Raw genomic sequence first — 24,597 nt, 5'->3', positions numbered from 1 at the left:
ATTCATCTAGCTCTAGTTCATGTTGATTAATTACATTATATTTAATATATACAGCTGAATAGTACTAACAAATGATATACTGTAAATATCAGTGCTGCCCACATGAGATTTACTGTTTATACTGGGAACTGGCTCACACCTGTTTTGTGGCCACAGACAGACAGACAGAGAGACAAAGCTGTTCAAAGCCTCCTGCATTAACTGTTAACTCTGCTATTTCAACAACAGGCTGAAAATACAAAAAAAATGTTTAACAGCTCCTTTAATCGATTAATATCTTTATGGTCAATCACTTTGTATAGTTGTAAACTATGAGATGTCTTTAATCAACTGCAGATTTATTAGCATTACATAGCCATTACATAGCCACAGAGCCATAATGTTCAACTTCCAAAGTGCCATTTGTTCAAACAGTCAGCAGATCAGGAAATATTTTAAAGTGATGACACCAATTATTGCTAAAATCGACAGGTTTTTTCTGTGAAGCTACGGTGGGAAAGAAACAAACGTCAAAGAAAAAATGTACACTTTTCTAAGAACACAGAGGCATCAAAAGCGATGCGTTGATATTAAAGAGTCAGGGTTACTGTCTCAGTACCAGTGTTTACTGGTTGACTGTGTAGTAACAATCAATAAAAAGCTGCACAGGTTAAATATGTGGCATTGGTGGAAGTATTCCTGATAAAGAATCAGAAAATAACAGCATCTTTCTATACAATTTTGACTACAAGAGAAAAAATGTCACCAAGTTATTCATAAATTAGGATTTGTTCTCACACAGATTTAAAATACTTAAAGCCATTATAATGGAAGGAATTGTTACATGGTAATTAATAATGGTTTAATAATCACTGAGGTACAGATGGTGTGACTGTAATCAAATTATAAATAAGTAAATCAAAATATTAATGTGATGGCATCCCTCTTAATTTCATTTGGAAACATTCCTTAAACCACGTTCAACACAAATCCAAGAGTTACATTTTTTGGGAAATTATTGCATGAGGTACTGATTTGCTACACCTGAAAAATAATGATGGAAAAAGCAAAACTTCCCACTTAGTGCATGATATATCAAGCATGAACTTAAACCAAACAATGTACAATCATACAACTTGTTGAACAAGCGGTACTTGTGCGTTGATTACCACCATTCTTGAGTGTGTGTCGATTACAGTTAAAAAAAACGTTCGTCTGTTTTTACGTCTTTCTTTCTTTCTTTTTTTTTTTTTTAACACCCTGAGGAAATTTGAAACTTAAGGAAAAGTGCACATTTCCAACAGGGCCAACAGGCTTAATGTGGTAGAATAATGGTTATGGCATGGATGTAATGGAGACAACATGGGATGATGAGAAGGGGCAGGTTAGTGCCTGGTGTGAAGTCTCCCTTTCAGTCCACTGCAGGTGGAGCGCTGGCAACAGTGAAGCACTCAGGACTCTGCAGCCTCTTTAGCCTGTGCCTTCTTATCCTGCTCGTACCTATTAAGAAAAAAAGATAGAAAAAATTAAAAATAACATTAAGATTAAAATTTGCATAAAATGTTTTTTTTATTTGCTACCAGTTACACGTGTGAGCTGTAATGCTGTAATTCATTATTTTTAATGATTCTTTGAATGAATAAAACATGTCATTGTTGTAACAAAGCCTTATTTTAGGCTCGGGGGGTGTATTTGGTTGGTTTGGAGCCACAGACCTCCTCAGACCAAAGACAACCAGGACACCCAGGATTACAATGTGGACTGAAAATTGTGACATTTATTAATTCACTCACACACAGCTACTTTATTTGTCGTCCATTGGCTGTATGTTCTTTTCCTGACAATTTCACATTTTCACTGAGTCTTTATAATGATTCAGAGCTTCTCTGAGAGCTTCGACATTTGCCTGGGTGAGTTAAGTCAATTGTTGACATTGGGAAAACCAAGCACACATGAAAACTACTGTGTTATACATTTACCACAACTCTTACTGTAGCAGCTGCAATGTACTTAGTTAAATATTAACTTGTTGTTATGATTTCATATCAGCAATGATTAAGGAATGCATATTTAACACAAAGCTACTGTTAACTTATCTTTGATTCCTTAATATTACTGATCATTAACCGAGATAATAAGTGAGCACCCTTTACTGTAAATTCACCACAAACCTCCAGATCCTGTAGAGCTGGGAGGCTCCTGCGCTGCCGACAAAGAAGTTGACGGCAAACAGGTTCCAGTTCTTGGGGATAATGACCAACGAGTATCTAGACCAGATGAGCCCTGGTGGAGAAGGACAACAGGTAAGAGTGAAGGTTATGCACTCTGATGATCATGAGAACAGAGTCTATGTTTTGGCAAAAGAGTAACAGATAAGATTTGTTTAAAAACACATATTGCAAAAGCGGACACATGAGGCGACCTTTAGCACAGATTGGTCAAATTCTCCCTGAACACCGAGATGAAAAACTAACAATTTTGAAATATTCATCAAGAATTCAAGGTCCATAAATCCACACAATTCTCAGCTCCATATTTAAAAACTACGTATGAGTATTATTTTATGTTATTTCCTTCTAATATAAAATGTGAAGGTAACATAAACACACAAAAAAATATATTTTCCCCAAATTATTGTAATTTTACAGAAAAGGTAAATTTGGTTCAAACTGAAACATAATGAATCCAATTAAAATCTCACCTGTGGCTGTCAGCACCGCAGACTGGGAGGTGCTGAGTTTGTCTGCTGGTCGAGTCATATCAGCCAAACCAGCTGCAACCAGGCCCTGTAGAGAAGGGACCACATTTTCTTTACTCTGTCAAACCTGGTGTGGATTTTCTACTGTATTTACAGTATGACAACTAATTCATTTGAACTGATGGGATTATTACACAATGGTGACTGGTTAAGTCCTTTATTTCTATGGCAATGGTTCCCAAACTTGGTTTTGGGATCCCCACAGGAGTTGCAGTTGTAACAAAGCTTGTGTCACTGATTTAAGTGGCTACCATACAACAGATATATGCAGCTTGTGCCGTGTAGATCCAAAAGCCAAATCCAAAAAGGTTGGGAACAGGTGGTCTAGGGTTTACTTAAAGTTGAAGAGGTGAGACTGTGTTAAAATGTACTTACCCATTTAAACACTGGGGCCCAGAAGAAAACTGTTTTAGGTCCTAGAATAAAAAACAAAAGACACGAGAACTGTGAATTCAACAATCATGTTGTAACAATCTATTATATTCAGTTTAATAACATGGATTTTTGAGGTTTTCTCCCTCTGGTAACTAATCTGCCCACTGGGATTTTCTGAATGAGTATAAAGATGAAACCTCCAGACATCTCAGTGTGTCCAAACACACTGGGAGAAGACTAATAAACTTAATTAGCTTTGTTTTATTTACTTTTTAACAAAGGGAGGAAATGTGAGGAAATGTAAAAATCTTCTGGTCTGGCGTCAACTGTCATCATATAAGACTATTTCTCCAATACCGATCCACCACACATACCGATACTGCACATCTCAAAGAGGCAAATATTTGCAAAATCAAATATTAAGTCAATCAAATAAATTGATACAGTAACACTCTTCTTTCCCACCTTTGTTGGTGCAATGGGACATAGTACACATAGAAATTGTGACATATCAGACAGACAATAACACAAAACTGTAAAACATAACAGAGGTTATGATTTAAATTTTAGCTAATGGGAGAACTACATTTGTTAAAACCTTTCAAATAAGTTAGAAAAACACTAATAACTAATTTTGTTACCCATCAATTTGAAGAAAATACATTTGAAGGTATGACCTTGGCCTTACACTACCTGCAATGGGAATTTCTCACAAATTTTTGACATTTCATAAACAAAAAGCTATTGATTAATCAAGAAAAGAATTGGTAGATTAATCAATAATCCTCATCTGTAGCCCTACACAAGCCCTACACAAGTCATCTGTAGCCCTACACCAATCATGTTGGTTTATGCATGGCCTCAATTCTGATTGAAATTAAAAAACATAACACAATCTTTGTTTTACCACAACAAAGTGTTCCAAAGCAATAACAGAATATCACACCATCAGGAGGATAACGCCCCACTGAACGTCAATAAATGCACCCAGCCCTTGAAAAGTATGTTATACCAGTTGATTACATGACATCAATTTCACAGAGGTTCTCTCCTGAAGATAATCTTCCAGCCAGGCTTTTCTAATGGGTGAAAAGATTAGACAGAACCCCAGACAGTCACCTGCGTATCTGTGTTACAGACTTGGACACCTCAGTGCATCTAAGCCACTGGGAGAAGACTCACATGGACCTAATTAGCTACAGCACAGGGAAGAAAAATGTGAGGGAGCATAAAAAGCCTCTGGTCTGTCAGCTTTCAACACATTCCCGACCAATGGTGCAGGCTAAACAAAGAGTCAGACGTATGTCACTGCAAATCATCTATGAGGGAGTTGGCTTTTGTCGCCGCCCCTTTATACCTGGTCAGAAAGTCCTTGCTGTGCCCTTGCACAGACAAAACAAAGATCAGACCGTCCCCAGTGACGCCAGTGACTTCTTAATCTCAGTACCCTCTAGTTAGTATCGGTGTCAAAGAGAAAACAATGTGTGCGCAAGTTGTACTTAAACAGGAGAAATACGTATGCTAGTTTGTTAGGTACACCTAACTAAATATGATGCAGTATAATGCAATAAACTCCCCCTTCATGAAGGTTATAATGTTCAGTTCTTGTTTAAACTCTTGGATGTGCGTTCATTCATCATTTTGGAGGCTGTCATTTCTGGTGCTGTTGTACTGCATTAAACTGGGAGGTGTTTCGGCTCTATTTAGATTTCCCTCATTTATAGAAAGTGGGTTGTCAAAATATACTTTCTTGACTATAGGATTTGTTGTAAAACGAATCTATTAGACTGGTGTAGCTAATAAACTTAAAATCACTTCAGTATTCATCAATGTATTACGATCCTTGGAGAGATCAGGAACGCTAGAAATTCAGACTAGAGCTGAAACAAATTAAGATTAATCGATTAGTTGAGCTACAGAAAGTCAACTTTGATAATCACTTCATAATCGTTTAAGTAAATGAATCAAGCCAAAATACATATTATTTACTTCTTCCAGCTTCTCATATGTAAAATTAGCAGCTTTTCTCTTTGTTTTATATTTATATTCAATTTTAAATTAAACAGCTTTGAGTTTTGGTTGGACAAAGTAAGACATTTGAACTTGTAATAATGATTTTTCAATATTTTTTTTGACATTTCAGTGACTAAACTATTGATTTAAAAAATAATGAACAGATGCCTCGATAAAAATAATCGTTAGTTGCAGCCCAATGTATAGTAATTTATAGTAACAGCACATTATTACGACCAAAGACCAGAATTAGGTGTCAAGATCACAGAATCATTTTCCATATCATACTGCATGTGGCTGATTGAGTTTGAGAAAGTTTTGATTTTCATCCAGTCAGTCTCCATGTTATTATGAGCTGTATGTTTTTTGTACAAGTTAATAAAATGACAGTAATGAGACAGTTGGTTAAAGAGTGGCTGAAATCTTGTGTGACTTTGGATCTTTTTTTACGACAATACCTTTGAACTCCCCACAAATCCAGAACTTAACACCACGATGAACCTGCTGGCTATAGGTCAAACAGGACTGCCCACATTCCCTGACACAAACTCACCTCTTCTCCACAGACTGAGCTGCTGAGCCAGTGTTTATCCCGGCAGCAGATTAGGGTCTCCTGGAGCAACACTGTCACATTAAAACAACGACCTCCATTCAGCTCAGACAACAAACACAGACTCGAGTTGCTATTTATTCCCTCCAGGATGCAGTCAAGACAAGTTAGCGCATCTACATCACTCCAACCACCTCGTATCACAGCTGCACGGAGCCCCACATCTGTCACCCACTACCACAAACAAAGAATCAGCCTGTCCTATGTGGAAGCTGGGTGATCGGCTGTGCATTACCTGCAGGGTGGTTGTACAGAGGTCTCAGTTTGGCGGGCAACATGTGCTCGATCTTGTCCAAGATCCTGTGGTAGGACGCTCTCAGCGCTGCCATGACTGTAGATGTTCAGACTGAAATGAAGAAACTTAGAGCTAGCTCGCTAAATGGCTAGCTAGCTAGGTGTCTTTCTTTAAAAGCCACAGAATCTAAAAACCGCTTCACCTCCTTGAACGGTGTCGACAAATAAATAAATAAACGGCAGGTGGGTGAATAGGTAGAGGTAGATGCTGCTGTCCTACTGTCGACCTTCCCCCTACAACTCTATGGCCATGCTAGCTCTGCTAGCTGTCAGTAGCTTCCCTCTGACCGACACGACGAGGTGACTTTCTGTGCGATGCAACCTATCACATGAAGGGCGGAGTCACAATTTCCTCTATTGTCATTGGTCCGCCTGGTCAGAACCCCGATATGATTGGTTGATATATTATTGTTACTTTTATTGCCCGGCGTATCCCAACTGGGTGGGTACAAATCATCGCTTATCAACAAATTTTAGAGAGAAAAATTTATTCAGACCCTCCTTTAACACCAGTCCTCCCTTCTCATAATAATTGCCACCTTTGTTTGGTTAAGTCTCGTGGTGGTTATGGTCTGGCCCCAGGGTGTGAACACAAGAAACATAATGCAAATCCAGAGTTTTGTCTTGTTATTATTGTATTTTTTGTTGTTGTTGAGACGTTAACATCTGTAGCTATATTTGTCCATTGCTATGCTGGTCTCTAATAAAAAAAAAAATTTAAAAACGTATTCAGATTTTAGGTGTTATTTATGTTACCAGTTTGGATGTAACAATCATGCAACAAAAAAATAAATAATGAAAAAAAAAATTTTGTTATGGTTTTAAAGGCACCATTTTTTTCCTACCGAGTTTCCATAATTATTTAATACCCTCTCAAAAAGAAGATATACACAATAAAATGCCAATACTGCATTTTTAAAAGATCTAGAATGTAATCAACTTTTATGTTTTTATTATCATATTATTATCACATTGTCTTTTTCCATTATTATATTTTCACTTATATGATTTCATTGTACCCTCCATTTTATTGTTTAACACCTTGTCATTAAAAGTTTTGATCAATAAGTTTTGAATTTTCATACTACTTTAATATAATAACTTTTCTTTGTACTAAACAAAACCACAAGAAAGAAAAGAAACGTGATTCATACCATGTGAAACTGATTAAATATCTATGACAGACTATTTTCTACCAGTATAGTACAGTTATCCACGACTGGATTACTAAATGTACAAAGGGATCAAGGGGCTCAAAAGCATCAGATTGCAAACAGCACTGTGTTTTTGGAATTGCAAATTTGTCATAATTACTCAATTTTTCACCTCTGAAGTAAAATATCAACAAATGCAGGTCCTGCATTAATACATGATCTTGTTGCCCTATTATGTATAACGTCCCTGTGACAAAATTTAGTTTTCATAACAGGAACCCGGCTGCTACTTTTTGCCTGGGGGTACCCAGCCCTGTCTTTGAAGACTCGGGAAAAGTCTTTAAAACAGCAGTAAGTGCTGCCTGCCCAACTGGTTTATGATACTTACGATCAAGTGGAAACCCAACATAACTGTGCTCGAAGCTATGTTCCAAGCCATCAACAAAACAAAGAGCTTTCTTTGCACCTTCTTGCAAAAATCAGAGCCATCCTATAAAAATACAGTATTGTCTGCCAGTAAATTAGATTTATTTATGTTTAAAGAGATGTCAGATTCCACAGCAAGGGACCTGATAGTTGCAGGTTTACTGCGTCAGTTTGTATATGACAGAAAATTATTTTATAAATGTACACCGCTATTAGTTGACATGACAAAGACCTTGATGAACTGGATCCTGCTTTATTATCTGAACTCAGAAGATGGACACTGAGTTGAAATCTAGTTTTGATTTAAGAGCTTCATAATTTAAGATTTGTGCATTGCATAAGTATTGCATATTCTGAAATTAATGCGTTTAATCAGATAATTTTAGCCCCAGCATTGTAGCAGTCTGGCCATGAATCTTTTGTTTAATCATCTAAAAAAAGCCTTAAATTCACTAACGGTGATTAAATGAGAGGTTAAAAAAATACTGGTCTTTCTACTTCTAATTATGGCAATAAAATCTCAGCAAAGGTTGGCTCTATGACTTTCAAACTTCCCTGGACACACTCCGCCCCGACAGCTATTTGGCGTCTTAAAACGAGCGTCTCTCTGTTTATCGCGTTGTTTGGGCACAGCTGACCGCTGTCTGCGAGGAGAAATACACCAGGCTAGGCTAGCAGGACGGACAGTTAGCAGCCTGGAGAGCAGGGGTACAGTCGGAGTAAACTCAGCCGGACCGCAGAGACAGGACCGGAGCGAGTCTTCCTGCCGGCAATGCAAACGCTGAGTGTCGCAGCTAGCTAACGTTAGAGCTGTCCCGACAGACGGGGACTGATCCCGATGGTAAAAGCTGAGCGACGATAGAGAAAAGGCGACATCAACAGGAAAGGGTTAGCTTAGTTTCAATGTTATTGTTAATTAAAAGCCACATATGGTCACAATGTCCTGCACTGGCAACCTGGTTTGGGATGTAAATAAACGCTTAATTGGATACAACGAGCCTAACACCATCAGGACCAACTATCTCGGTAAGAACAAAACAAGCCTCATTAATGCTAACAGGAACGCAGAACACATCACAAGAAGATGTATCAGTTTATTTTATCATCGTCTTCAGCAGATACCTGATGAACTGACAGCTAAACTCAACATGGCTGTGCCCCAAGCTTTCTTATTAATGACACAGAGCTCCTGCTCCTTCTGCAAAGTCAGACCCGTCCACTGTGACCGCATGCAAATTTAATTTACTTATGTAAAATAAGAGATGTGAGAGTCCAGAGCTAAAGCACCAGATAGATGGGATTAAGTGTTATGTATAACCCTTCATAGTGCAGCTCTCTATGAGGTTACAGCTAGAGCAAAATCATATTTATATCCTCTCTGAGAGATTAAATTGATTTGCACACGAATTTCAGCATAGATGCAATTTCTGGGTTTTGTACATATAGATAATGTACAGTAACGCAACCATCTGCAGGCTGCATCACCATATGCTTATGTAACTGAACTCTAAAGTATAGCCCTTAAATGGATTAAAAAATTTGCGGTAAAAACAGGATCAATCATGTAATGCATTTATGAAGGCCGATTGCCTTATAAAGTGCTCTCAGTTTACAGGAATTTGTAGGCTGTAGAAATGAAACCACGTGCAAAGTCTCACAAAATTGCTCACTGTAACATATACACTCGTGCCATGTAAGTATAAAACGGCCATAATCTGAACTAACTATATACATGTAGTTGGTGCAAATTCTAAATTGTGGTTATTAAAAAACAGCAGTAATTCAAATCTACACTCACATAGTTCATATCTCTATAAGCAGTGATGCTCAGTAAATTGAGAGAACTTACATCAGCAGTGCAGTGTATTGAACCAGTCGCACAGGATCATGATACATCGACATTGATTATTTGTCCTATCAGGTGTAACCAAGATCATTTGTCAATATACTGTGTTCCTTGAGTGATTCATAGCCTATGTTTTGATAGTAGGAAGGTAGCTGTGCCATGTTGTTTAAGTCTTGTATCCAAACTGCAAATAATCTCCATCACAATAAAGAGCAGCGCATCATATAATAAAAATAAACAACAATATTTTAAATTCTGCTAATGTAAACAGACACAAGAACAGTAGAATCAAGCTGATATTACCCAACATATCAGGCCAATATCTCAAAACACTATTAATAACTTATTTTCAAAATTGAGTGAAATAATGTGGCCGCTAGACTAATAGGTCTTTGTTATGGCAACGACTTTTTAAACACATTTGCAAAAACTTAAGGATTATACCAGCTGTGCTTCATTTCAATGTATTAGGAAAAAAAGAAAAACAATAGTGTACTGTGTTGAAATTGCCACAAAAGTCGGTAACATTAATTGTTAGTCCCATAGCTTGTCAGCATACTGAGTTCATTGAAAGCTTCAAGTCTCTGTTTGTGCAAAGGTATTAAATGTGGTTAAAAAATATTCATACTGTTTTTTATTTATTTTTTATTCATGTTCCATATCCTGCTTGTGATTTGGTCAGGCCGCCCAGGCCAACGCTGTAACACTGTCTGAGTTCTGTCTGAGAGAACAGCGTGTAAGAGCAGCAGTGACCGCAGAGTAAACAGAGGACAGTACCGCTGGCACAGGCAGAGAGGTTTATAAGACTTCTCTGCCTGTGTGTCCTGTCAAAAAGTCAGCACCTGACAGTGGTTGAATGGAGATTTACAAGCCTGTAGAGGTGGGGCAGGGGCCACTGAGGTGCAGTCAGTGCTGTATTTAGCATGACTGAGATATGGTTCGAGCTGTTATTGTGTATGGGTAGAGGATACATGCAGTGGTGTGTGGGTCAGAGCTCTTGCAGGATATATTTAGCTTGAAGAAGGGGGTTGCGGCAACAAATAGTGGTCCACATTAAATTCCAACAGAGAAACTTCCGGGGAGGTTAAATTACTCCATGTTGTTGTGCATTTACATTCTCTCATCTGGTAGATGCTCTTCAGGAAGATTAAGGAGTTATTATTGACACCGGATGCTGTTTTACACGGTCATGAGAGACTCACAAACTCTCATGAGCACAAAGAAGCAAAGCAAAAGGAAGAGGGTTAAGATTTTTTGGCATGTCTTAGTCCATTTTCTTCTTTAACTTACTGTAGCCTTCTTATTTCCACGTATAACTGGCCAAATATAGGCTATGTATGGTCACACTGAGACACAATTCATCATTGAATCTATGAGTCAGAATTAACCTCTAACTATTCTGATATCAAGCATCTTTGATAAGAATCAAACATTCTCTGGTTTGAGCTTCTGCGATGCAAGGATTTACTGCTTTAGTTTGTTTTACATCATTGTAAATTGATTATTGCTTCTGGCTCTTAACTGACTAAACAATCAATCAGTTTATCCAGATAAAAAAGCTGACTACAGTATTCACATTCCCATCTTTAACCAACATGTTGACAGTCCCTTGGTTTTGTGCCAGTAAGTAATTTGTTCTACTTGACTTTTTAAATGATAAATGTCAAGCATGTAATACATAATAATGGAATAAATGAGAAATGTGGGGAAATCAGAAGGAGAACAATTTGTGGGAGCAGTCTGATTTTGACTGTAGAAGTTTTGTTTTTTTTCATTATTAGGTCACTACTTTAATATGTGGCATTAATGATAGTCCCTGTGATTGGGAGCTTCAGGAGACGCCATGACTGTCAGTTCACATAAACCACTCTGAAATCAGGCTTTGCCTTTGACTCTTCCAGTGGAAGAGAAAAATCCCTGCAGCGCTAATAAAACTGGCAGTGCAAGTTGGATACACAGCACCTAGTAGAGGAAGAGACCTGTCCTCCCAGTTGACAGAGTTAGGGCAACTCTCGCTGCAGACGTTTGATTAATCGTTTTTCAAAAACAGGAAAAACTACATTATCGCGTTGGATGAAAGAAGGTGGCTGCTTCATCCTCCTGTAAAAGAGTAATATATCTTTCTCATGATGAACATTTATTACTCCTTTCTCACCGAGGACGCCCTTTCCAACTGTACTCATTTTGCATTGTGGCTGCATAGTATCAATGCTGCATATTGACTTTAACACTGTGACCACGCTACAACACAAAACCTGCTTACAATTAGTAAGCGGCGTGGATTTGGGACAGTGATACAATTTTTTTTTGTTTTATCACATTTTAATTTTACTGAACATTAAAAAATTGTAGTTATTCATTTTCCCCTTTGTTTTGTTCTTCTTCCCTCCTCCAGTCTCAATAGATCAATAGAAAAACAATCAGCAACTATTTTCATAGCTGAGTAACTGTTAAAGTAATTTTTTTCTGCCAAATTGGCAAAAATAAAAAAAAGTTGTTTTCAACCTTTCAAATATAAAGTAAATTATATTAAAGTGAATATTTTGGGGTTTGGGCGAAGGCACTTGAAGATGTCACTTTGGACACTTTTAGAGAAACTGGGAGGGACATTTTATAGACTGAAAGATTAATTCATAAATCCAGAAAATAATCATCGGAAAATAATCATCGGATTAGTCAATAATGAAAATAATTGTTAGTTGCAGCCCTTGTAGTCTAGACTGAAAATGACACCATAGTTTCAGGCTGACTCTAGAGCCAGTCCATCAGTCACGGAGAGTGCGTTTACATTTTGGAGTTTTGGAGCATCATCCTGGTTATGTGTATCCTGGTGTCAGAAACCTGAATAAGGCCTTATCCTGGACACTGGAGCACTCTGATAGAAACCAGGATACAATGACATGTAAACACCTGATCACTCTCTGTTGGTACAGGACACAGTGGCTGAGATGGTTGAGAAACCCAGACACAACTGTACACAGATGATCAGAAACCCGTTAGAATCACATGAAGAAGTTTCTCATGCTCCACATGAACACCAGGTCCTGAATGTGATCAAAACCAGGATGAGACTTGATACCGGGATACTCTCGCACTCATCATTAGATCCTTTACTTTGAGCAGGTCACAGCTCAGGTGTAAATGGAGGTTTCTTACAGGTCTTCATTATTACTTAAGATGAGGAATAACTCTTTAAAAGAAACTTATTCTCATCACTTAAATAAGTGATACCATCGTCCTGAAGCTGCTGCGTTCACAGTCAAAGAGAAATCGATTCACAGATTATTCTACACAAATGAGTTAGTGTGGCTAACTTAGTTTAAGGATCTTACCTTAGTGTGTATGTTTTATTGTCTCTTAACTCTTTTATTAGCTGTTCCTCAGAGAAAATATTCCTCTCTCTAGTCTCATTTTACAGCAGCATGATTTTTAGCATGATTCTGACAGTCTTTTACAATTTGCATTTTTCTCTTTTCACAGGTAGAAGAGAGTTTGTGCAGCGGCTTAAACTTGAAGCGACACTGAATGTACATGATGGCTGTGTAAGTGCCCCACATCTCTGTGTGTGTGTGTGTGTGTGTGTGTGTGTGTGTGTGTGTGTGTGTGTGTGTGTGTGTGTGTGTGTGTGTGGTGGGTGTGTGTGTGTGTGTGTTGCTGTGTGTGTGTCACTTTTTCCTCCTCAGTGGCCTGAGTCTCTGACAGAGAGCAGATCTTTGACTTCAGGTCAGGTTGTTAATGCCTCTGAGAAACCTGAAGCTGACATAAACAGTCACACGTCCTGTCACAGTATCAGCCAGGCCGTCGCTGCGTCCAAAACACCACAACAACAACCACCGCATACATGTCCCAGGAGAGCAGCAGTTTAATACCTGCCAGGTCTAAATCAGAACTGCTACAGGGAAAAGGATTAGAGGAATGCTTTTATTGCATGTTATGAATATATTAACTGTTTAATTTGTGTAGAGAGAAGCTGGGATGTTCTGTATTAAAACTATGGGCTGTTAAAGGCAGGAAAGCGATTTAATTAGTGCTGGAACAATTAGTCAATTAGTTGATCAACAAAAAAACACCTTCAGTTATTATAATTATTGATTTTTTTCTTTTTTTTTTAATCCATTTATCAAGTAAAATTACCATTTATTTTTTTTATTATTTTCTGTTTAGAGCTTTGTGGCAAAAATTATGAGAGGAATACTTTGTGGGTTTTTTTAATGCAATTTGAAGATGTCCCTTCAGGCCATGGTAACATGTGGTTGTCATCTGTCACACATTATAGACAGTAAATAATTATTAGGTTAATCAATATTTTTGGCAAACAAAGGCATATTAGCCCATAGAGTGAATGATGTAGCAGCTGGTTCCCATAGAGGCCTTCACCAGGAAGTCATAAATTGTAGAGGCAACAACACTGGACTATTAACTAAAAAGGATATGTAGAGGATGGGTGCTAAGCGCCTGATGCACTGTATGGATTCATTCATGGTCTCTCACTGCTGAACATATGTAATTGGAGAGAAAAGAAAAAAGAAGGTAGATCTGAAACAATTAGTTAGACCATTACATTGATAATGGTTAATTGGTTAAACCGTATTTCAAGCAAAAATTGTAAAAGAAAGAAAAAAAAAAAAGTGGCTTCAGCTTCTCCAATGTGAGTAAATCCTGCTTCATTATATATATATATGTTATTTAAACTGAAAATTATTGGGTTTTGTTCGGCCTCTTTGTTTTCTGACTTTCTGATTTTTGAAGACATACTAAACAAGTAGAAAGACATGTCTCCAGATTCCTCCCACAGCAACGTAAGCACAAACAAATGAACCAAAATCTCATTATTTTTTAAAAGAGAGTGGGTGATATGTGAAGCTGTTGCCCATGTTTCTGGTGTTGCTGTCACCAAACTGCGGCTCGTCTCAGACCCTGATTGAGTCTCACCAAACACATCAAATATTGCAAAATCAGTGAAAACAGGGAAGGAGATGGATCTTGCAATTGATCTGAATCAGTTGCGAAAATTTAATTTGCAGTTGCTGGTCAGTGTGAGAGATTTACAGAAGTTTCTCAGTGAACACAGAGTAAAAATGTACATTTATGTTTGTGTCTCTACATTGAACCATATTAGACAAGATCACCAGACCTGTGTTTAAAGACCTCATCACCTCATCTCCTCCTCCATCTGAATCTGCTTGGCACCATCTGGCTATTAATCTTTCATCACATGAGAGACACCGAGGCAGATTCACCCACATTCACCCACATATTCTAATAACATTTCAGCCGACTTCAGACGCAGTTTCTCAGAAATCCATTCAAACCTGTTATAAAAAAATAAAATAAAATCTATAGTCAGACCGAGCCTTGAGTTCAGTCTGCGGGATGCGGTGAATGATCTGTCACTCTGGGGAATGATCTCGCCCGTTCAGAGTCATTTCAGTGATTCTGTGGCAACGAAGAGCAACGGAGTGATGATGAAACACTGCACGAGGCTGCACAAGCAGGTGCTGATGAAACACAGATCCACCGCGTGACAGCAAACACTGACAGAGTGATCCTCGCTCTTCTTGTGCTCCACTTTGGATTGATGGATTACAATAAAGTGAACTGTGTCACAGTTAATGAAAGTGCTTTGACTTGGACAGGAAAATATGAATTTTCTTATTGATGACACCTCTATTATAGCTTTTGATTAATCGTTTAGACCAGTGGTTCCCAGCTGTTTTTCTTGCTTGTGACCCTTCATGACAGACTACCTATGACCCTTTATGGGTTGTGAGTGGTTCAGTTGATTTGCTGGTCTCAGACTCTGTTTAAATGATTTTAGAGACCTGAAATGGTGAAACTACAGATTATATTTTATGGAGGAAACCTTTGCAGATTTTTTCCCCTGACAATATCTCTGAACCCCATAGATTCATCTTGCAGCAGCGCACGGGGGTCCCGACATCCAGGTTGTGGAAACCTCTGGTTTAGCGTCTATAGAATATCAAAAAATTGTGAAAAATTCCCAAAGCGATGTCGTCGAGCTGCTTGATCTGTATCAGTTCACAGTGAAATGAAGCTGCAATCTATGGATATTTTTGCTCCATAAATGACTTAAACAGTGAATTTATCATCAAAATAGTTGTCAACTAATTGATTAATCAACTAACTGTTTCAGTGTAAACTGCAAAGTAAATATGTCTGTCGTCTCTTAATCCAAGCTGTCGTCTCTCCACAGGTCAACACTATATCCTGGAACGACACAGGAGAATACATCCTATCGGGGTCAGACGACACCTTTTTGGTTATTACGAACCCGTACAACAAGAAGGTAACAACAGTTATACACAGTTCCACTTAAGATATCTGACTTTATTCGTGTAGGAACAACAAAAGGAGATAAAGGAATAGTTTTCTACGAGTAAACCGTAGAATAATCATTTTTGACATCTAAATTGGCACTAGTAGCTCAGTTATACTGAAACCATTGGAGACCTGTTTTTCTAAAAGGTTCATTTTTTTCTTTAATATAGGGAAAACTAAATTGTCAAATCCCAAACCTGACAGCAACAAGCTACCAACGAGCACTCTCAGTTACCCTAAAGGGACAAATGATATCTGAAGCCTGTGTTTGGCTCTGTTTTGTTTACCTCTGGGATGTAACACAACATGTAAGTTTCACGCAAAAAAACCCTCAGTTTTGTTTATTAGATGTAAATAAAATTCACCAAAATGATCAAGACATGAGGTAATTCTGTCTCTTCTTTTAACCACTGGAGTGATATATTTTTTCTGAATTTGTTTTAGGGGCACAAACATGTTGCGGCTAACTTCAGCGCAGGAGTGTTTAGGTCAGACATAGTTTAATATGCGTTTAGGTGTATATATACAGCCGTGTATTTTTGCTTCTCCTCTTCAGGTCAAGAAGTCCATACGTTCAGGTCATCGGGCAAATATCTTCAGTGCGAAGTTCATGCCCCACACTAACGATCAGCAGATCATCTCCTGCTCCGGAGACGGCATCATCTACTACACCCACACTGACAAGAGTCCCGAGTACAACAGACAGTGTCAGTTCACCTGCCATTATGGAACAGCTTATGAGGTACTGAACCACAGAAACGTTAGTCATCATATCACACGACCTGCACTGGAGAAATAAAATCTCTCCCACTCAGGTTTTTTCTGTCTTCTAATCTTGACCCTCTTTTTTTTTTTTCTGCTTTGTCAGATTATGACGGTACCAAACGACCCCTACACGTTTCTGTCGTGTGGGGAGGACGGCACGGTGCGGTGGTTCGATCTACGCACGAAGACGAGCTGCACTAAAGAAGACTGCAAAGACGTACGGTGACAGCTGTGATATTTGTTCTCCTTTCGGTCGGTGATTCAGCATGCGCTGACACTGAGGGTTGGGGTCTTAGTATCACTAATATCTGTTCACTTGTGAACTGGTGGATCTCTTTGTTTATGTTTTTTGTTTATTTATTTACTTTTTTTTTTTTTTTTACCAACTTGGACAAACTGGCACATTGCAGATGATAATAATCTGTTCTTCATAGGTGATTGGCCTGAATCTTTAGCAATAAGATGAATTCATTACCTGCTGTTAATTTCATTTTATTCATTTCATTTTTAATTGATCATTAGAATTAATATAGAAGATTTAATCGACCACCTCTCTGATAAGAGTTTGTCGTCAGCACTGCTCTCTTCACAAACAGCTTTGTGTCTCTGGAGTAATTCCGAAAACCGTTTCCTTGAGGTTTCCCTTCAGGCCAGGCTGCATCGGAGGGAGCTGAGCGCCTGGTGGATGGATGTGTGTGCGTGTGTGTGTTTGTTTGTGTGTCTGTGCGTAAGAGAGAGGCTGTGCCATCCCAGATTGTGTTGCATCTTCTCGTATTTCATGCTGGAGATCAGTACCTGTGACCTTAAAACTGTCACTACAGCCAAACTCTGTTACCTCCCTCTCTTAATTATCTTACAACATGTCAGTGTTTAAAGTGAAACGTTCACAGCAGGGAAAATAATTTTGAAATTTTCTGAATTGCTTAACCGGATCTAACTGTTGCAACTGCAGCATGACTATCCACAAAGAAAGTTGAATCAACTCCTCTTTAAACCATTCAAACTGAACATAACATGAAGCAGGATATATTGCAGGACTGCTGCATTAGACTGCTTTAGTTTTAGCGGGGTGTACCTAATTAACTGGCAGCTGAATGCATGTTTTCATTAGTGCATCTTCTTCTGGTACTGAGCAGAAATAACTTTATATGTTGCCTCTTTCAACTTCACCACATTGTGTTCGCTTTGATTTCAGGACATCCTGATAAACTGTCGGAGGGCAGCGACCTCTATATCCATTTCTCCCCTGGTGCCGTATTATCTGGCCGTGGGCTGCTCTGACAGCTCCGTGCGAATCTACGACAGACGCATGCTGGGCACCAGAGCAACAGGTAAACTGTCCCATACGCTGATCCCCCCCCCCGGCTTTCTCTTTGTTTATATTTATGTTCATTTAGTGGATTCATGAACAACAGGACAATCACGTAAAAAATTCCTAAGTGACTAAAGATGTTTGTGGAAAAGTGAAGTAATGAAGCAGAGCTGAGGGGTTTCTCTCTGGGTTTTTAGTCCCGTCCTGCAGAGCTGTCCCTCGACTCCTGTCTGTTGTTAGATGTGTCCATGAATATGATTTTATCTTCTTCCTCTGAAATGCTCCTGACAGATAGAATACATTATCAACTTTGTTTATGGAGCATCATTCAAACACAAAATGCAGCTTAAAAGTGTTTTTACATAAAGAGCAAGATTATGTAAAAAGAAAATTCACCAACAAGAAATTCAAGATTTAAAAAGAAATTCCTCTAAAACATAAAACAAAAACAAAATAGATTTTAAAGCCCTGTCTTGAACTTGGGGGCATGTACATTCATGTATATAATCAAATATGAGCGATTAACTAACCCTACCCATCATAGAAAACTGCACGTGATCATTACTGTGGGTCGTAGCTACTGTAGCAGAGCAGTATCACTGTAGGAGGTTTGTGTTTGAATAGATGATTTAAAGAATTAAGATAAAATGAAATAAAACAGATAAAATAGGAGAATAAAAATTAAATTGCAAAATTCAACAGAAAAGTCAGAGAGTGAATTTTTAAGAGGCAGTGAGAAGCAGAAACGTTTTGAGCCTTGAAACAACTAGAGTAAATCTCAAAGTTTTCTGGGAAGTTTTTTCCAGATATGTGGAGCATGAAAACTGAACAAAGTTTTGACTCTGGGGACAGAAAGCAGACCTGGCACAGATGATCTAAGACTTCTGGATGGCTCAAAACACAACAGCTGATTATAGATGGATTTTGGCCTTCGTACTATATAGTAGTATTTAAAAGGAAGTCGGTGCAAAGATTTGGTCTTGAGTTTAAATTTAAAATACTTTTGCTTTTAAAGTGTCGGGATGAGCTGCACTAAGCCAGTGTTTTAAAGCGTTGTGGTGAGTTCAGCTGTTTGGAGATACCAGGTTTCAAAAAGCATCAATTGATGTTGCCTTCAGAGGGAAATAATTCTACAATCTGGGTCTCAAACCTCGACTTTGTCACAGCGAGGAACAGAGAGCTTGGGGATCTCAGGGCTCTTTGCAGCATAACAATCAAACAGTCAAAGACAAGTTCACGAGTACTGAATGAATCCCACCAGCTGACACTGTGACTATCTCCCTCTCTCTCTCGTCCTCAGGTAACTACATGGGCCGGGGGACGACGGGCATGTGCGTTCGCTTCGTTCCCGCTCACCTGTCCAACAAGTCGTGCAGGGTGACGTCTCTCTGCTACAGCGAGGATGGTCAGGAGGTGCTGGTCAGCTACTCCTCCGATTACATCTACCTGTTTGATCCCAAAGATGACCAGGCCCGAGAGCTGAAGGGCCCGTCTGAGGAGAGGAGGGAGGAGGTGAGGGCACAGGACGACCCAGGTTTTTAGCCACACTAGTAACCTTGCTCTGACTGACGTAGCTCAAATATTATTGGATGGATCGCCATGAAATTTTACATAGATATGACTCTGATATAGATATGACTCCGGTGGTCGCCCCAACTTTTCCTCTAGTGCCACCTTGAGGATTTGTGATTTTGAGTGAGGTGTCTCAACTGTTTGAATAATTATAATCATTTTGATCGCCTGGCTTTAGTGTGTTGTGAGTTTAGCATGTTAGCTTGCAAATATTTGCTAATTAGCACTAAACACAAAGTAGAACTGGGACTGAGGGGAATGTCATTAGCTTTGCAGGTATTTTGTCATAAACTTAAGATATTGAAGTAAAAATTTTAGCCTTGATGAAGGCGCTAGAGGAAAAGTTTAGGAATCACCAAAAAGAGGAAAAGTCAGAGTAGCGTCGATCAGTAGGATACATCCTGTAGGAACCACGAATGTCTCCTACATTTCATGGGAATCCATCTAATAAATGTTGAGGTATTTTCAGTCTGGACTAAAAGTGCTGGATTGACCAACACTACCATCCATGGAGCCATGCTGTTCGCCTGGCTACAAACACAGTGAACAATACCCATCACGTCCATCGAGTCGCTGCATCCAAAACCCAAAAATATGCCATTTGATGTGATGTAAAACAAAGAAAAGCAGCAAACTGTCACATTTGAATACCTGGAGCCGGAGGAAAGTTTGGTTGATTTGCTTGATTAAACAACTGAAACAAAAAGCTGAGTATCAGAAATGTCATATCTGATACAGATAAGGTCAATGCAGCAAAAGTGTCTGCAGTGTGCCATCTGGATGAGGAATATTAAGCAGGTAGAGTCTTTACCCTTAAAACAGTGACGTCTCTTGTTCCATATGCTCCACATTAAGATCATAAAACCATCTGTAGCCCAGAGTATGACGCCGTGTCCGATTGGTTACTACTTGTATGTGTACTTTGAAAGATAAACATAAGCACATGTGGCAAATCAAAGTCTTCCATGCAGACAGTGATGATGTTTTTTATGGGAGGGGGGTGATGAAGGATTGTTTGCTGTAAACAGAGTGCACCTTGTTGTTGCCGTCTGCTTCTCTGAGAGCACTGCGGACATCAGTGCTATATCTGTACTGGCTGATGCAGTGCAGTGAGGGGAGCAAATGACCCTGAAAAACCAAGACAAGGAGGGACGGAGGAGAGGGGAAGAACAGCAGTGACGAGGAAAGGAAAAAACATGAAGGATTATCAGTAAAATCAAACCGGAAACATTTTTTCCTCCATGTGTTTGAGTCATTATCTGTTTGGTTGAGGGCTTCAGATAACCTCAGACTTCAGATAAACTGAGGCGTTCACGGTGAGCGCTCGGCTTCACGTGTGCCTGAATGTGCTGGATCATGGTGCCAGTGTTTCAAAGCCTTGTGGCGAGTTCAGCTGTGTCGAGATGCAACTACCACACACATTCCTTTCCAAATACAGTGACCGACGCAGGCAGTGTTCCTCTATCCTCCAAAATAGTTCAGGCTGAGGGGGTGGGGGGCACCAGCCAAGTAAAGGCTCGTTATCCTTCTCTCCTTTTCCTCCACCTGTGACCCCATTTGTTCGGGGTCTTTTTCTCTCTTATTTATTCGACTATGTCTTTCATCCTCTGCTCCTTTTCACCACCTCCAGCCCATGTCCAGACCTGATGACATTTCCTAAGTGAAGCAGTTGATAGTCCCTGCACTAAGACCCCCTTTTTCTATTTCTGGCTCTCAGCCTGTTGCCCTGCAGAGAGAGCCAGGGGACTGGAAAGTGAAGGCAACCTCAGTCGTGCAGGCAGGAGGGAAGGGGGTGGGGGTTAAAGAGGGCACTGACAGAGACGAGCAGTGTTTTGCTTGGCAGCGACTATTTTTGACCATGCTTTGACTGACAAACTGCTAATCTTCCGTGTGTGTGTGTGTGTGTGTGTGTGTGTGTGTGTGTGTGTGTGTGTGTGTGTGTGTGTGTGTTTCCACAGCTGAGGCAGCCTCCAGTGAAGCGCCTCCGTCTACGAGGTGACTGGTCTGACACTGGACCCCGAGCTCGTCCTGAGAGTGAGAGAGAGAGAGACGGTAAGAACACAGTGCCGCAGCTGACAAGTATGCGCTCCTGCTCGTCCACTTCGGAGCAGATCTGGCCCCTGAGACACTTTCACGAGCCCCTCATGTTAAGAATTTATTGTTAAATCTGGCCCACATTTTTTTATTTTTCTTATTTTCTTATGTATATATTTTTTATTTTAGAATAACAATGGGATTCCCTGGTTATGCTGCAAAATCAGAACATAAAAAATTGCTTTTTATTTATTACTTAACATTTACCAATCTGTGCCTAACTATACAGTTTGTTAATTTAATGTTGTTAATGAAACTAGGACCTGTTGGTTTCACTCTGTTTTAGCGTGGCACATCTTTTTAAGCAAAGAGCTGCTCATTTCGACATCCAGTCATTTAGAGTCGTGGTTCTGATCACCTGATGAATTTAAGTCCAGTATTCACAGAGTTTTAGCTCAGTTTCATGTCTCCACCAGCCCCTTAATCCTTAATTGATTATCTATCAATATCTGTTTCATCTGCAGAGAGAAAGCTGCAGTTCTCCAGGAGTACAATCAAACATATGAGGCAGTATGATCGTTACACGGGGCAGGAGGGATGAAAGTTTCAGAATGTACATAGTTGAAATTTTGTGTTAAAAAACAAAGTGGCAGAGAACAAGCCGGCCTGTGGCCCACGGGTAGTTTGAAGAGAAAGTGTCAAACTCTCACCACCTGCAGTCTTGAAAATCGGCTGTGAAATATTTTGTAATTTTTCTCCTTCACAGACAACAGGGTCTGTATTTTGCTTAAACTGAAACCACAATTGCTTCACTCTTTCGCACTTTTTGTTCCTCCATTTCTTTTTTCCTTCAATCGTTGAATCAATACTTGTGAAATTAACTGTCCCATTTTATTTCTAAGGGCACAAAAAGCAATAACAATCCTCTGGACTATGTTATCCAAATCTTGCAGCAGCGTCCTATTTGAAACTGTATGTTAATGGGATGTTGTGTGATATTTAACAGTTTATATTTAAGTGTTTCTCCTTCACTCCTGCAGGGGAACAGAGCCCAAATGTGTCTCTGATGCAGAGGATGTCGGACATGTTGTCTCGTTGGTTTGAGGAGGCCAGCGAGGCTCAGGGCAGCAGAGGCACCCGACCACAGACACGACCCCGAGGTGAGGCTTTCAGTTGTGTGTCCAGTAAAGGTGTCTGTTAGTGTTTTTACTTAATTCTTGAATTGTCTTCAGATCATTATTCAAGTCTAAGACCATAAAGGTCCTTACATTTATTTGTAAATAAGAAAATAATAATAATATAAAAAAAAAAATACATTAATTGTTTCTTCTACTTTTCAGTGAATCATTTAAGTATTTTTTTCTATCAAAAACATTCATAGGTTTCATCCCATCAATTGTGAGCTTTTGCTGCTTCCCTTTGCCTCATGTGAGAGTGAACTCAACATGTTTGGTCACCATTTTCTTACACTCTTTCAGACAAAAAGATTAACCGAGAAAATAATCTGCAGAATAATCAATAATGAAAATAATAGTTAGTTGCAGGCCTAATACAATACGATGTGTCTTAGTTAAGGAGTATGTTGACTACTACATGTTTCAGGATTCTTCATAAAAGAGATAAAGGCAGGTGATCAAGCGTGGAGCCAGAGACTTCAAATAAACAACTTATTTATCAGGTGCATGTGTCATAACCATGACTGACGCAGCCTCACCTGCTCCCATTGTGCACGGAAGAGGGGAAAATCTGAAAATGTCAAGCTACACTTTTGGTATAAAGACCAACTTTTAAACATTTGACTAAGATGAACATGACAGGAAAAAAAATGATGAGTGTGCCGTATGGTTTCAGGCCATTCACATTCCCGATGGTGGAAAAGGGTCAATAAGCAGGAGACGTTGCTTCTTGTGACTTTTTAATGTGATTACAATTCAACACCTGTTCCACACTGACCAAGTATCTGCTCATATTCTTGCTTTCAGGAACAGCCGTCCGTCCAGAGGGGGCGTCGAATACTCCAGCTGCCCCCGCAGGAGACTCCAGTCAGGAGTCCAGTGCCCCTGGGAGGCCTGTGGGGACAGACGCTCCAGAGGTACCTGCTGGTCCTGCTGCCTCCGCCGCCGCTGCCCCCGTGCCTAAATCCACTTCCTCTTCCTCCTCAGGGTCATCATCAACAGTCACAGCACCTCCTCCTTCCAGCTCCTCATCAGTGGAGAGTTCGGCCCCTTCCTCGTCCCCCGTCACCTCCTCCCCTGACTCTGAGCAGAGGAGTCAGGCCGACACGGCGGGGACACCCACGCCGACGGCCACGCCCACGCCCACCTCAGAACCTGCACTCTCAGGTAAAAGGCAGACAAAAAAAAAAAAAGGCGGACCCACCAGTCACCTGATTGTCACCTGTGAATTTTTCACAAAGTCAGTCACATAAATTCACATTTACCTCTTTAGTACAGTGACTGTGTATCCTCTTCTGTTCAGTACGTGGAGGGGGACCTCAGTGTTTACCCCATGTATGAGTGTGTGTTTGTCGGAGCCACTCCACTCAAGCAGCCGCCTCACTTCACTCTTTTCTCCTTCAGCATCCTGTTGTCTTCCTCCTCCTCGTTTTTTTTTTTTTTGTTTCTTCTTGCCTGACTCTCTGCTCCCGATCCTCTCCTCACATCTTCCTCCTGTCAGTCTTCTAATCTTGCATTCACTCTCCCTCTCTTCCTCTGCCTCTTCGTCAGAGTACGGTCCTCACCGGCTGCCCATAAGTTTAGTGTGTAGGCGTTTGCAGAGGTTACTACGGCTGGCCGACCCCCCAGGACAGGGTCAGCGAGCGGCCCGTTCTTCTTCTTCCTCCGCAGCCCCTGAGAGACAGTCACAAAGAGCTGCTACCTCTGCTGCTGCTGGTGCTGCTGAGACGCAACCCCGTACAGGTTACCCTCCCCTCCGAGCTCCCCACCCCCGCAGCTTCCCCTCTCCATACGGGCTGTTCGCCTGGGCCCCCTCCCCTGCCATCTTACCCTTCCCCTCTGTGTTGGCAAAGCAGACGTGTCTGTTTGTAGAGACAGTCAGGCTCCAGAGAGACCCGGTCTTGCCAGAACTGACCACTAATCCCACAGTGATCCTCTTTCCATT

General features: G+C 40.0%; 2 protein-coding genes across 7 annotated transcripts in view; one reads left to right on the top strand and one right to left on the bottom strand.

The window, feature by feature from the left end:
- Positions 1–305: 305 nt before the first annotated feature.
- On the bottom strand, positions 306–6,337 carry mpc2 (mitochondrial pyruvate carrier 2). The gene is made up of 5 exons (XM_022741186.1): positions 5,971–6,337; positions 3,113–3,153; positions 2,681–2,765; positions 2,151–2,262; positions 306–1,479 (listed from the first exon to the last, which is right to left on the bottom strand). The coding sequence occupies exons 1-5, from the start codon at positions 6,062–6,064 to the stop codon at positions 1,431–1,433; spliced, it is 381 nt and encodes a 126-aa protein (XP_022596907.1). The 5' UTR covers positions 6,065–6,337; the 3' UTR covers positions 306–1,430.
- A 1,949-nt stretch (positions 6,338–8,286) lies between these two features.
- dcaf6 (DDB1 and CUL4 associated factor 6) overlaps positions 8,287–24,597 on the top strand; it is a 28,128-nt gene continuing 11,817 nt past the window's right edge. For 4 of the 6 annotated variants that reach the window (XM_022740357.1, XM_022740354.1, XM_022740355.1 and 1 more), the window contains exons 1-11: positions 8,287–8,635; positions 12,936–12,997; positions 15,670–15,762; positions 16,351–16,536; positions 16,663–16,776; positions 17,755–17,890; positions 19,172–19,383; positions 21,402–21,495; positions 22,518–22,637; positions 23,460–23,819; positions 24,204–24,395. In XM_022740357.1, the coding sequence (XP_022596078.1) occupies positions 8,539–8,635; positions 12,936–12,997; positions 15,670–15,762; positions 16,351–16,536; positions 16,663–16,776; positions 17,755–17,890; positions 19,172–19,383; positions 21,402–21,495; positions 22,518–22,637; positions 23,460–23,819; positions 24,204–24,395 (1,666 nt within the window). In that variant the 5' untranslated portion in view covers positions 8,287–8,538. The remainder of the gene's footprint in view (positions 8,636–12,935; positions 12,998–15,669; positions 15,763–16,350; positions 16,537–16,662; positions 16,777–17,754; positions 17,891–19,171; positions 19,384–21,401; positions 21,496–22,517; positions 22,638–23,459; positions 23,820–24,203; positions 24,396–24,597) is intronic. The other 2 variants (XM_022740360.1, XM_022740359.1) reach the window with 1 other exon arrangement.

This window comes from Seriola dumerili, unplaced genomic scaffold (genome assembly GCF_002260705.1).
Source record: "Seriola dumerili isolate Sdu_G_001 unplaced genomic scaffold, Sdu_1.0 BDQW01000052.1, whole genome shotgun sequence".
NCBI classification, from domain to species: domain Eukaryota; kingdom Metazoa; phylum Chordata; class Actinopteri; order Carangiformes; family Carangidae; genus Seriola; species Seriola dumerili.
This window is presented reverse-complemented; position numbering and strand designations above follow the sequence as displayed.

Bases quoted from the DNA above. Each gene is read 5' to 3' on its own strand.
- mpc2 (XM_022741186.1), bottom strand. From the start codon at position 6,064: ATGGCAGCGCTGAGAGCGTCCTACCACAGGATCTTGGACAAGATCGAG. The intron at 2,766-3,112 runs GTAAGTACATTT...CCTTCTCTACAG, and splicing joins GGGCCCCAGTGTTTAAATGG to GGCCTGGTTGCAGCTGGTTT. The intron at 2,263-2,680 runs GTGAGATTTTAA...CTTCTCCACCAG, and splicing joins TGCGGTGCTGACAGCCACAG to GGCTCATCTGGTCTAGATAC.